The following is a 13896-nucleotide window of genomic DNA, read 5'->3' as shown; positions in this document are numbered from 1 at the left end:
GCTATATAAAAAAAAGTACTTAAGATTTACTAGCAAAAAGAACCTATGCTTACCCTGGAATTTGATCATTTGCATTTATTTTTAGAGAAGTGATGGGCCTTCGGTTTCTGTAAAATATCATTGACGTCATTGTCACTTGGGTTTCTTGACAGTTCATCGACGCTAGGCCATTGACGGCTAGTGCCGGTCGCCGGATATGTAAGGGCACCGAAGGCAAATAAAAATGGGTGCTGCAGGCGGCCCTTTCTGGCACTACCGCAGTGGCGGATTTACCAATAGGCTAAGTAGGCTGGAGCCTAGGGCGGCAGATTTAGAGGGGCGGCAAATTTTGCTGCATTTTTTATCTTACAGAAATAAAAAATCCCACCAAAACATTTCTTGTAAAATATTGCCGAGACGACCACTTATGGTTAACGGTTTGCCCTGTGAAAAAGATATGAGGTCTCATGTAAAGCCAAGCTTCTGAATCTACACGGCCTAACTCTAACCCTACAAATTCTACATACCAGGAAATATGTATGGCTTCGCCGTTTCGCTACCGCACAGGTTGAAACCTTGTGTGGTCGGCTCAGCAAAAGTTTTCAAAAAATGTTTTTGGTGGGATATGAATTATGATTGTGAACTGAACTAACGTATTGAATTTCAAAGGTCAGTTATAGAGGCGGCAAAAAATTTTAAACGCCTACAGGCGGCAAATTTGTAAATCCGCCACTGCACTACCGGCACCCTGGGCGCCGAAGAAATGCGCCCACAGCGCTGGTAGTGCTAAAACCGACGATCATTCCACTTGACACCACCAAAACGACACCTCCACTGGTGGTGTCATAATGTGGAATCTCTAGTCCATATAATGAAACCACAGACTATTAGTGATGTTATATAGTAGCTTTAAGCTTAATTGTTGATATGAAAACTCCAACTACTCACTAGGGTGGTGTCATATGGACTAGGGATTCCATATGACACCACCGGTCGTAGGTGTGGTCGTCCCCCCTGTGACCCCCCCTTTCGGACCGCGCCTGACCGGTGGTGTCGTTTTCGATGGTGTGACGACATGGAAGGAGCAAAAACCGGCACTGTGTCCTGTTACCTTTGTAATACAGTTTACGTATTCTTTGGACCCACCTACTATTTTATTATAGTATGTAATTCGCACCAAAGTCCAAACACAAAATCACGTAAAACAGACCGCGCCTGGAAGTACCCACGTACGTTTACCTGCCTACATTTTGCACATTAATTATGATAAGGTCGTCTGTAACATGTCTTTTAACTTAAGTGCTCCACTTATATAAAACAAGATGTCTGTGGAGGCCAACTGTCAATTTACATAAAGTAATTTAATGTAACAAGTAACATACACCTACGTGTGTTAGTTGAAATTATGTAAAAAGTTTACAGCTTTGAATATGAGTAAAAAATTTACCAGAGTGTAAAAATGTAACTTAGGCCGGTATAAATAGTCAGTACTTAAGATGCGACCCGGTCTCAAGACGCGGTTCGGCTCTGTGATTGGTCCAAATTTTGACAGCCAACCAATCACAGAGCCTGAACCGTGTCTTGAGACCAAGATGCTTCTTGAGTACTATTTATACCGGCCTAAGTATCTACTTACGTTAAACTTAGAAGCGTCTTCATATACCAACTTATTTTGTCAACACTTGAAAACAATTCTGTTAGTTGGTCCTTTCTTCGAATTAAAACCTATTTTATTTCATTTCCACTGAAAATTTGAATTATTTATTATTAACAAAAAACTAAGAAAGTTACATAGCTTAATTAGCCGCATTATTTCTTTAGAAACAATATTCTTTAATAATTTTTTACTGCCGTCTGCCACATAATGCCTTTTTTTATAAATTGACTGAAATAACTTTCAATTTTTTAGGGTTCCGTAGCCAAATGGCAAAAAACGGAACCCTTATAGATTCGTCATGTCTGTCTGTCTGTCTGTCTGTCCGTCCGTATGTCACAGCCACTTTTCTCCGAAACTATAAGAGCTATACTATTAAAACTTGGTAAGTAGATGTAGTCTATGAACCGCATTAAGATTTTAATACAAAAATGGAAAAATTATTATAAATTTTAGGGGTCGCCATAGGTGCAACTGAAACAACTTTTTTTTTTTTTCATCTTACCTATGCGTGTGGGGTATCTATGGATAGGTCTTCAAAAATCATATTGAGGTTTCTTATATAATTTTTTTCTAACCTGAATAGTTTGCAAGAGAGACTCTTCCAAAGTGGTAAAATGTGTGTCGTCCCCCCCCCCCCTCTTACTTCTAAAGTAGGGGCATGATAATTCTAAAAAAAATATATGATGTACATTACTATAAAAACGACCAACGAAAATTGGTTTGAACGAGATCTAGCAAGTACCTAGTTTTTTTTATACGTCATAAATAGTAAACCTTAATTTAACTTTCATTAAATCAACTGAAATATAAAAATAAATCGAAAACCTTTTAATTTCATAGAAATAAACCTTATTGCTGCTGCTGCGGAACCCTTCATGGGTGAGTCCAGCTCGCACTTGACCGGTTTTTTATCTGAAGTTAACATATTATTATATCATCACCAAGCTCTGCCCTTAATATTATTATTATGATTAGGTGTCTATGCATTCATAAGTTTAAAAGACCAACCAAAGATTTGCGAGAGGTCGCGACCTCGGCGGGCCGCGGCGCACGCGCCTGACCGCCTGATAAGATCGCAAATTATTATCGAATCTAGCGCGATTTATAAACGATTAAATATCGGCATATTTTAATAGAAAAGTGGTAAGGTTTTTTTAATTTCTTTGATATAACTTATTTTTAATACAGACTGATATTAATGCCTACATCATAATATCTAGGTAATCTTGATTCTAGGCATAAGCAAATACAAACACTGGAGGTTTATGAAAATGGGTTAATTTATTCCAATAAAATATGAACTTAAAACTACATAATAAATATGTATGTCTAATATAAATGCTCCAATACTATGTTTCTAACAACTTGTTTTCGCTACAAAATGTAAAACCAATGGCTGTCTTTTCCTTTATTTATAGTTTATACTATCTAATATCATTTCCTTACCATATTTTTCAACATTTTAATACTTTAAAAAACATCATCCTTTCTTCATTTAGTTTATCCATAAAAAAAATGTCAACCGCAAACTTCACACCAACAATTTGGCGCGAAATTCAAATTTCGTTCGAATTAACTGTCTTGATTCTGCAACTGTTTCAGTTGCTTCAACACTGTATCGAGTAGCTTTCTTCTGTCTCTTTCGTTCTTCTTGAGAACGGAGAAGACGGACGATTTTTGTTCGGCCTCCTTCAGTTTCTCGAGGAGCGTGGCTGCGTCTCGGGGGGTGACTAACGCGTATTTCCCGCCTTCAATACCAATGTCATGGAGGTAAGACGACCAGTCCCAACCGGTGATAAGATCCAGTAGTTGTCTGAAACAATGATAATGAACATGATGAGGCTTGCTTAAAATCTTCTTGTGTCAGATAGCTTATTGAGAAATTTTGTAGTTGCTTACTAATATACGGACCAACAGAGACAAAACATCCAGTCATGTAAATCTCGCCGTCTCTCTACCTCTCTTACTTGTAAAAAAAAAGCGTATGACTTTTGTTCAAAGCTGCTATTTTAGCTGTCGAGTAATCTAACAGACATGACAAGTAATTCATAATAATAGCGGTCTCCAGCAACAACTGCACAGTACAGTCTTTGTACTGGTACAGATCTCATTTTGAAGACTATAGGAAATACCTGAGGCTGGCGAAGTGCTCCAGCAGCTCGCCCTCTTTCAGTCCCGGCACCGGTTCGCCCGCCGCGAACTGTTCGCACTGTATCACGTCCAGGTCCAGCTGGTGCAGCGCGCCGGACGACACCTGGCGAACAGCTGGGTCCAGCAGCAGGTTGCGGAGCCGTGTCGCGATGCGGTTGGTCGCCGCGCGCACTGCCGCCACCCTGTGTAAAAATGGTAGTACTGATACAGAATTCATTACCATATAATCAGCGAGTATACAAGCAGTAATTTTGACAATAGAGTCTTTGTGTACTTCAAAACCATACAGACGAGAGAGCAATATCAAGGAGACAAGGACCCTTTTGATCGGGCTATGATATGCGTATGGTATAATATATACCATACGCAATCATAGACAAATATGCCCCTCTGCAAGTTTTTTTTTTTTTTTTTTTTTAAGAAGGCAGGTCATGAGTATCTATTGTGACTCCCCTCTGCAAGTTAGTGATTGCTTGTATTGTTTTATTATAATAAGGGCCTGTTTCACCACTTCCTGATAAGGCTATCCACCAATTAACTTGACAGATCAAGTATGGAGAATCTGTCAAAAAAGTTGTGAATAACCTATTAGACTTTATCAGAAAGTGGAGAAACAGGCCCTAAGTCTAAAAGGAAAGACCATATTATCAGGCGGACAATATGAATTGCAGAAGACTGTAGGATGCTGGATACTATAACGGCGATATATACCTGGCTCTCTCAGGCAGCTGCTCGAGCGAGGTGAGCACGCCGGACAGGTAGCTCAGCATGTCAGTCACGAACGACGACGCCTGACCGCTCGGCTCCACTGCAAAAATGGGGATGTATGACCTTTATGGCTTTAACAATCTGCAGGACCTAAATGCTGCACATTGGTAATACCTCGGTCGTGGTAATAGCAATAGAATTTTCAATTGTTATGCGACAGCCAGGTGCCGCTTGGATTGATAGGTTAAAGTTTAACGGTGGTATGAATAAAAAAATCTTAATGAACGTTTTAACAGCTTTCTAACTAAAATATTCACTAAAGTTAAAAACCGTCTTATAACACTCCATATGAATAAACGCTTGCTAAGCCTTCGCTAAGTAAAATACCTTTAGATGACGTTTTATAATTTTTTTTTTTTTTTGGTAATGTTGGTAGTGTGTCAATTTATTGTATTCCACAGATTAAAAATTGTATTCAATGTATCAAAAATAAAGAGTAAAGAAAAAATAAATGTACTTTATGGATTTTATAAATCATAGAGCAAAGTAGATTTTGACATTGGCAACTCACTGAGGCCGCCATAATAAAAGAAGAAGAGGAGTTTTTGGGAGAATGTGAAAGAGTGATGTTGAAATGAAAAACCCAGATAACACAATTTTAGGAAAATAATATAAAAACACTTTATATTATTTTCCTAAAATTGTGTTATCTGGGTTTTTAATGTGTAATATTGGTAGGATATTAACCATTAAATATTCGTTATCGTGCACAAGTGTGGGAGAGTGATGTAGTAACCAGAAACGTGCTCTTTTGTGTTCCCTCCAAAACTCCATCAAAAGTTTCAGTAAAGCGTCCTACCACTTTACTGAATCGACCGACTTGACTTCTTGACTGTATTGACTTTATACTTAGACTTTGACTAGACTTTGGACCTGACTGACCTGACGATAATATAATATATAAAAAATTGTATTAAGAATATTGTTTTCCCGCCATAATATTATACTCGACACTGGCCATGGTTATAGCCGAAGTGCCATTATATGAAAAAAAAAAAAAAAAGAAGAAGAAGAATAATGAAAAGAAGGAGAAGATGACTAAAAATACTATTTTATTCTGTTTTACTTTTGAGGCCTACAATTGGTGCATTTGACACAATGTATCTAAGGGTCTATACAGACGGACCGCATTTCAACTGCAATCCAACCGCAAATTGCAGTTCAAGTGCAGTTTGAATGCAGTTGACACGACTGCAATAGAACTGCAAACCAAGCGCGCAGTTGGATTGCAGTTCATTTGCAGTTGGCGTGCAGTCGTGTGAACTGCATACCGACTGCATCCAAACTGCACTGCTGGAGAGCGGAGCGTGCGGGCGGGTAGGATGGTGCAGTTTAAATGCAGTCAGTATGCAGTTCACACGACTGCACGCTAACTGCAACTGAACTGCAATCCGACTGCGCATTTGGTTTGCAGTTCTATTGTAGGGTCTACACAGACGGACCGCATTTCAACTGCAATCCAACCGCAAATTGCAGTTCAAGTGCAGTTTGAATGCAGTTGACACGACTGCAATACGACTGCAATAGAACTGCAAACCAAACGCGCAGTCGGATTGCAGTTGGCGTGCAGTCGTGTGAACTGTATGGTTTGCAGTTCTATTGCAGTCGAATTGCAGTCGTGTCTACTGCATTCAAACTGCACTTGAACTGTAATTTGCGGTTGGATTGCAGTTGAAATGCGGTCCGTCTGTGTAGACCCGTAGTCATGTCAACTGATTCTTTTGTAAGTCTATATTTTTTTCTAAAGTCGTCCTCTGTTAAATCAAATGGATTTATTCTTATTTTATTATATACTTTTTCTCGACGAGGGCGGCTAGAAATTCCGTCAGAAATTGCAATAATGTCAGAAATCGCGATAATACTCGATATTGCGTCGAGTTTCAGTCTCTTAAAATGGTCTTAAAGTAGGTCCGAGGCTTCACTAAAGTTTGCGAACTCCTATTTTACGTTTCGAGCCTAAACAACTGTTAGCAAACGTTTATTCATAACGATTATGCTTAAAATAGGTTTACAACAGGCCTATTAAACATGCGCTATTTTTTGACAGCTGTCACCTTAAAACGGTGTTAGAGCACTGTTAGAGAACCTTTATTCATAATAAATTTTACAACAGGCTTTTAAAGCTTCTAAAAACCCACGCTAAGTTTTTATTCATACGACCGTAAGCCGTTAAAGTCATTCCTCCTGTGTGCCGAGTGTGAGTTTTTTGTTTTACATTCGATCGTGAACGCGTTTGGCGTTTAACATTTATAAAAGTTACAACACCCATGAGTACTTTTATTCAAGTCCATAACAATGGAATAGATGACTAAATCAGTTGGTACGGTAGGAAATGAGAGGTATACCTAGCAGCCAGTCATAGTTCTCCAAATCGAGAAATTCATCGACTTTCTTCTCTAAGTTTTCACAGATCTGTTGCTCGGCGTCATCCCGCGCCGTTTGGAACATGGTGCCCGCCGCCTGCGCAATTTATAAAATACAATAATATAAGTATATACATATTAAGTGTAAACACTAAGATTTGTTTAGTTTGTGCACCTACACTATTTTCTTTTATCTTTATTTTAAATCTTGTCTACAATAGGTTGACTAGTAGAGATTGCTTAGTAGCAATAAGTTCGCCTTTTGTACATCAATAAGTTATGATATTTATTAATTTATAATTCATATTGTTTATGTATTTTGGTGTGCAATAAAGAGTTTTAATTATTATTATTATTAAGTATATAACATATAGTATATAAACTAAAAATAAATATTAAACGTTTAGATGTGTTTTCAGTTTTACATACAACTGTCTATTAATTAACAAAGCAATTCAATTTGGGGATTAAATAAAATGTTAAAGTAAAATATTCGACACTAGGAGCACTGTATGTATATTGTATACGCCTCTAGTGGCAAGCATTAATTACTTTTATTGGTTTATTGACAACGCCCTTAGTCAAAAGCCATAATTATTTTTTAACATTTATAAAACATTTTTTTTGTTATATGATCTTAAATACAAAGACGAACATTATATTGACAACATATAACAATTATATTACCTGTGTAGTGACAAGCTCGGAGCCGGTGATGTTACTGATGAACTCGTACAGGTACGACGTCGCGTCCTCCAGGTACTGCGTGTCTACGATTATCTGTGAACAATCGATATTACTGAATAATTACAGACTAAGGGACCATCCATAAAGTACGCTACATTATTTTTATGATTTTATACCCCCCTCCCCCTTTGTCACAGGTGGTCGTTGACGTCGACGTTGTGAGATAGTAATTCTGGCGCTTCGGCGCCCGACTTAGCTCCGCATAATCTACGTGGAGCTGAGTCGGGCGCCGAATTTCATAAAATGTTTATATATCAGCCAAACACTTAAATGATGATAATTATGACGTCATCATCATCATCGTCATCTCACCTGCACGAGCTGCTGCAGCGGCAGCGGGCGGCGGAACAGCGCGGACAGGCAGCCGGCGAATGACCGCGCGAGCAGCAGACCGGCGGAGCGCCGCGCGCCCGCCGCCCGCCGCGCGCCCAGCCCCAGGCCAGCGCTGTACTTCAGCCACGCGTAGATGAACTCCTTCACCTGCACGTAGACTGCTGGCACCACGGTGGAGAAGGGAAACCTGAGAAACAGATGTTTAGACGTCAGTTCACGACAATCAAAGAGACACTACATTTTTAATAGCGACCTAAAACTCAACATTTGTCAAAACAAGTTTCATTACATGAGAGGTGCCTACGACTTGCGTTTACAACATAGAATTTATAATAATTATTATAATATAGAAATTACTTTCTAGGGAACGGTTGGATTTCCAGTTCGTCTCCGTCATACGGAAACGTGTCCATAACACCGTCAAATTGCTCCTGTGTTTCCACCTGAAATGAACATTGCAAACTTTATTCAGTCTTTTAAGGTGTCAATGAAACTCATCTTACATTTAAAATTAGTAATTACCTCAATAGGTAGGAAGGAGGCGTTATCCAGTATATCTCTAAACACGGCCACCCATCTCTGCATGAGCACCTCGGTGTAATGTTCCGCCATCTCTTGCAGCAGTAGTGGCAACGGATCAGTCGGTAGGCCATAACATCTATAGAATTTGTATAGATTAGCCCCTTTAGTATTATGTTTTTGTATACGATGTTAGAAATCAAAAATATATTATGGAATTTCAAACGCCACGTCTTCTGCGGGGCTAAAATGGTCGCTTTGGAGAATCATATATGGAATCATAATATGATTCATTTTTAAACTCCACTTTGCGTGCAATTAATATAGTGATTCGCTTCGATTAATGATTGATCGCCGCGCGCGAGAGACCAATCATTGATGTAAGTGAATCACTGTAATATGAATTGCACGCAAAGTGGAGTTTAAAAGTGATTCGCTTCGATTAATGATTGGTCTCCGCGCGCGCGCTCGCGGGACCAATCATTAATCTAAGTGAATCACTATATGAATTGCACGCAAAGTGGAGTTTAAAAATTAATCATATTATGATTAATTATATGATTCTCCAAAGCGACCATTTTAGCCCCGCTGGTCTTATGTTGGAGACGCTTTTTGTTAAACATGTGACATTTCTATATATTTTTTACATGTTTCTACTATTAATATTTATGAGAAAGATCAAATGATATTATATACTCACTTCAAAGCGTTAATGAACAGCACAATCTGATGTTTAATACTCAGCATGAGCGTCGGATCTGTTATCAGGGACGTATTCGTCCGTAATGTGGACGCCACTTTAGTGACCGCCATGCTCCAAGTCTCCAACAACCAGTCTTTGGACACTAGACCAGCGCCGGTGGTCAACAAGTGCTCCTCCAGTATGAAGAAACCGAGCACGCCGTTCAAATAGCTCTTCATGTTTTGTATGGACTCATGTATATTGCCAGATGGTATGAGAACTAAACGAGCTTGCTGTTTTCGTTGCGCTCTGAAAAAGAAATGGTGAAATGATAAATTACTGATAGCTTGTAGTGCTTGAAATGTTTTTGCGACTCAATGGTATTTTTCACTTCTATTTTGGTGAAAGGAATATAAAAGATGATTGTAATCTCTTTATTTTTAATAATTTTACGACAGGTTCCAAGGCCTAGCATGTTATCAGTGCCTTAAGTGACAAAAGGTTACTAAAAGACCTACACTTTTTTGCATTTATTATGTATTGTAAAACGAAGTTGTAAGTGAAAAAAGGTATAATTAATAACAAAAAATAGAAAAAAAAATCATAAAAAAGGTTGCAGTTGAAATCAATTTACCTGTAATACTGTATGAAATCATTCTTAGCACCGAGCACAGTGTGTATGTGCAAGCAGCGGTGCAGTGGACTGAAATCCACCAGCTCGTGGGGACACTGGGGACCGCTGTCTCTTCCCGTCAGGCTGGTTAATGCTGGTTCTAGAAAATAACATTGTAGGAAATTCTTAGAATATAAACTATACAATATACATGAAGCTACTAAATGTAATGGAGCAGTATTGTTTTCCTCTTACTGATTTTTTTTTAATGAGATAAGGGGGCAAACGAGCAAACGGGTCACCTGATGGAAAGCAACTTCCGTCGCCCATGGACACTCGCAGCATCAGAAGAGCTACAGGTGCGTTGCCGGCCTTTTAAGAGGGAATAGGGTAGTAGGGGAGGGTAGGGAAGGGAATAGGGTAGGGGATTGGGCCTCCGGTAAACTCACTCACTCGGCGAAACACAGCGCAAGTGCTGTTTCACGCCGGTTTTCTGTGAGAACGTGGCATTTCTCCGGTCGAGCCAGCCCATTCGTGCCGAAGCATGGCTCTCCCACGTATAACTCTTGAAAAGCAGTTATTTGAAAAGTTTTTATGTAATCAATAATTACATACATTGTTGTAAAGGATTTACATTACTTTATACATAGCATTTTAAGATTTTGGTGCACACTGAGATTATTCACCATTTAAACAGTCATCATCAGATAGTCCTTAGACTCCTTAGCACCACTATTTTGTTACCAATAGAATAATATGAAAAAAAATACAAACCTTTTTTATTTTTTATAATGTTGGCCAAACTTCTTCCAAGCATGTCTTGGGTTTGTTTCAATGCCATAGTGCCAACCTACAAGCAAAACAAAAATATAAACATCTACAATCAACATAACCGCGACTAGCGCTATTCTTTGCAAGAGCCCTAAAAAGTTAATGAAATGATACTCATTTGATTTGTATGTAATCTATATTGTAAAACTGTGTATATCAAGCAATTAGGTTTTTGTTTTATGTCTTTTTACCTGTGGACTGAGCGTTCTTATATTTTCCAAGAAATCTCTGAGATCAGCCATAGAAGCATCCTGTATGGACTGCCTGAGCCTCGGTATGTCGGCAGAGATCTGAGCGCACCATTTGAATGGTCCTACTCTAGGTAGCAATACATGTTCAAGTTGCTCTAAAGTTTTTAGAGCTGGATAGTATCTGTAAAAAAAAAATCATTTTTTCCCTGTTTTTAAATAAAAATAACTGAACCTATTAAATTAATGTTTGTATTCTAATATGAGTGAGCAAATTATTCATTTTATACTAGATGACGTGGTAATATTTGTATAACTTTCTTCTGAATGTAAACCTTCCCTGTGCGCCTAGCATGCGTCCAACGAGATATCTCACTCTCGAGTGTAGTTAAAAACTACCATTCTCATAATATCAAAATCTCTTCAAAACTCGATATAAATATAATAATATGTAGAATGATGGGAACAACTACGTAATAATAATATGTAGTTAAAAAACAACAAAAAACATGCTTATTTATTTTTATCTTTTATTAAAAATTTTTTTTTTCGAAATATAGGTAAAAATCGTGCTCAAAGATTCCGTTACAAACATATAGCCCAAGCTTATAAAATATATGTTAAAAAAGTTAAGATATAAATTGTGTCGTCTGCCGTTTGGCAGACGACACGACACGAACTTTCATATTATTTTTTAGTTCTACAAATGAGTGAAGATGTTGCAGTAATCTATTTATGTGTATAAGTAAATAAAATGAATTATAAATTTTATTAGTCTTGCCAAAACTGGAGTGCAGCTGGACAGATTTTACTAATTTTAGTCTTGAAATATTCGAGGAAGCCCAGTGCGCCCAGCATGCGCCAACGAGAAAATTTTGTCTACATGTTTTCTCGATGTTTGATATCTGTCCTTCATCTCTATCGACCCTAACATGACAAAAAAATTTTCTCGTGTAGATCTGTCGTCAAAAATAGCGAACCCTAACACACTACTTGAAATACAATAGTTATTTTAAATTTTTATTACCTTTTAGCCTCCACTTGTGTTTTGAGCTTTGAGTATGTTGTCAGCAATGGCAAACACAGTTCCATCTTCTCAATAGTAGCTGCTATATTCAGTTCCACTCGTCTTGCTCTTATCAACTCCTCTGCTCTTTCACATATGCCTAGAATATTTTTTTTTCATTTAACCTGTCAAGCCCCATAAGGATGGTGACCGCGACAACAATATAATAACAAAAGATTTCCAAGAATCCGCAAACGAAGGAATAAATAATATTTTACTTAGAAATTAGTACATTTTACACTTTGTCATTTTCATTACATAATTTCAAAAAGGAGATATAGATTTAAAATAAATGAAATATACAATTTCATTAATCCTGATGCAGAATGAGACATTTCTATCTCGAAAGAAATGTACACAACTTTTTTTTAGCCAGCTACTAAGCTTTCATAACTAGAAGTTGGTTAAAAGGAAGCTCAAAATATGTAGGAATTTAATAAAATACCATCTGTAGTTTCCTTAACATTGGCATCTACATTGGATATTTCTGCATGAAGCTCCTCAGCATTGGATCGGACTTCCAGCAGCTCACGTATTGACTCAATAAACCCCTGAAAACATTAAGTTATCAATTAAACTTTGCTTTAAGAATTTCTTCCTATTGAGAGTAATTGATTTATGAGCATGTTAATACCTCGATTGTGGGAATCGCAGACACAATAGATATTTAATTGTTACCCGGGTGCCGCTTGGTAGTTGATGGGTTTAAACATTATTTATGCTTGCAATTATATTAGCTTGTCTGTCAAGTGCCCAAAATGGGCGTCTTACTCTAACGGCCGTTCCCAATATTCAATCTATCTCTGGTTTGACATACAACCGATCGCAGCTAACATTGAATTGACATAAAATATATGGCTCTAATGTCTAATGTGAGCTATTCCTATTTTTAGTAGGGCAAAACCAGAGATAGACCAAATATTGGGAATAGCCGTAAGACTATTCACAAGTATTTTCGAAAATGGTTTGACAGTTCGTGACAGATGAAAAGATATGATATTAAATCATTGCAAGAGTTTTGATTCTACATATAAGAACATTAGTACATGAAGATTGAAGACCAAGTACTCAATTGTGTATGAGAATCAATAAAAAATTATAGTGGAATGCAACAGTGATGCACCTAATAAATTATATTTACTTATCTTGTTTTAAATTTGTTTTGTTAAATTATATTTACTTATTTTGTTACCTGGTAATAAAAGTTACAGAGCTTCTCAATTTCCTTGTCATGTTGCTGGATTCTTTCATCGAGTTGTTTCACAAAGGCCTCGTGACCACCTTCTCCTTCATACACTGACCTGAAGGCTGGTCCCCAGTAGTCATCAATGCCTTCTATTTCCTAAAAACGTTACCTTTTATGTCTTGTCTTGGTAAAATGTATGATCATTTATGGGCCATATCTTTACTTATATATAAATATATTGGCGTGTTTTTAACAGACTTTCAACGAAAAAAACAGATACAATCTATCTATTGTGCGAAAATAGTTTTTATAGCGAAAAAACTGGGCGTTTGTACCTGAATTGTAGCAGACGTCATTTTGCTGATTAAATAACAAACAACGAAAAAAGCTACAACATATTGTTGAATCGTAAATTACTTATAAATATTAAATCGAGATTTTACAATTATAGTTGCAATTTATATGCAAAATTGGAAAATAAAAACTGAAAATATTGGCTTGATTTATGTTTTGACGACTGACAGCAATGACTTATGACAGCTACTTCATATGACATTTCTGTCACTTGTCAGGACACTGACAGCTAATGTCAAGTCAGAGAGTATGACATTATTTTTTTTTATTTTTGAGGATCCATACTAGCTCAGAACATGAAATACGCTTGAAATGAGGCATTTTCTTATTTTTTTAAGGGAAATAATAAAACAAGCGAATAAAAAATTACTTTGCGACTGATGATGAACATACTGATTTAATAACATGAGCGGTATTAATTTGACTAAGCGAAAAATAAACTAAACTTACGACTAATAT

At 37.3% G+C, this 13896-nt stretch overlaps 1 protein-coding gene across 1 annotated transcript; it reads right to left on the bottom strand.

The window, feature by feature from the left end:
* Positions 1-2898: 2898 nt before the first annotated feature.
* Positions 2899-13588, bottom strand: LOC121732234 (exocyst complex component 6). The gene is made up of 16 exons (XM_042122052.1): positions 13419-13588; positions 13090-13239; positions 12343-12448; positions 11859-11997; positions 10835-11015; positions 10587-10662; positions 9834-9972; positions 9218-9508; positions 8521-8656; positions 8356-8441; positions 7978-8185; positions 7606-7698; positions 6901-7015; positions 4499-4595; positions 3769-3969; positions 2899-3449 (listed from the first exon to the last, which is right to left on the bottom strand). Exons 1-16 carry the CDS (start codon positions 13437-13439, stop codon positions 3209-3211), a joined length of 2280 nt encoding a protein of 759 aa, XP_041977986.1. The 5' UTR covers positions 13440-13588; the 3' UTR covers positions 2899-3208.
* Between the last annotated feature and the right edge of the window lie 308 nt (positions 13589-13896).

This window comes from Aricia agestis, chromosome 12 (assembly GCF_905147365.1).
Source record: "Aricia agestis chromosome 12, ilAriAges1.1, whole genome shotgun sequence".
Taxonomy (NCBI): Eukaryota; Metazoa; Arthropoda; class Insecta; order Lepidoptera; family Lycaenidae; genus Aricia; species Aricia agestis.
The sequence above is the reverse complement of the archived record's forward strand: the minus strand, read 5'-3'. Positions and strand labels throughout refer to the sequence as shown.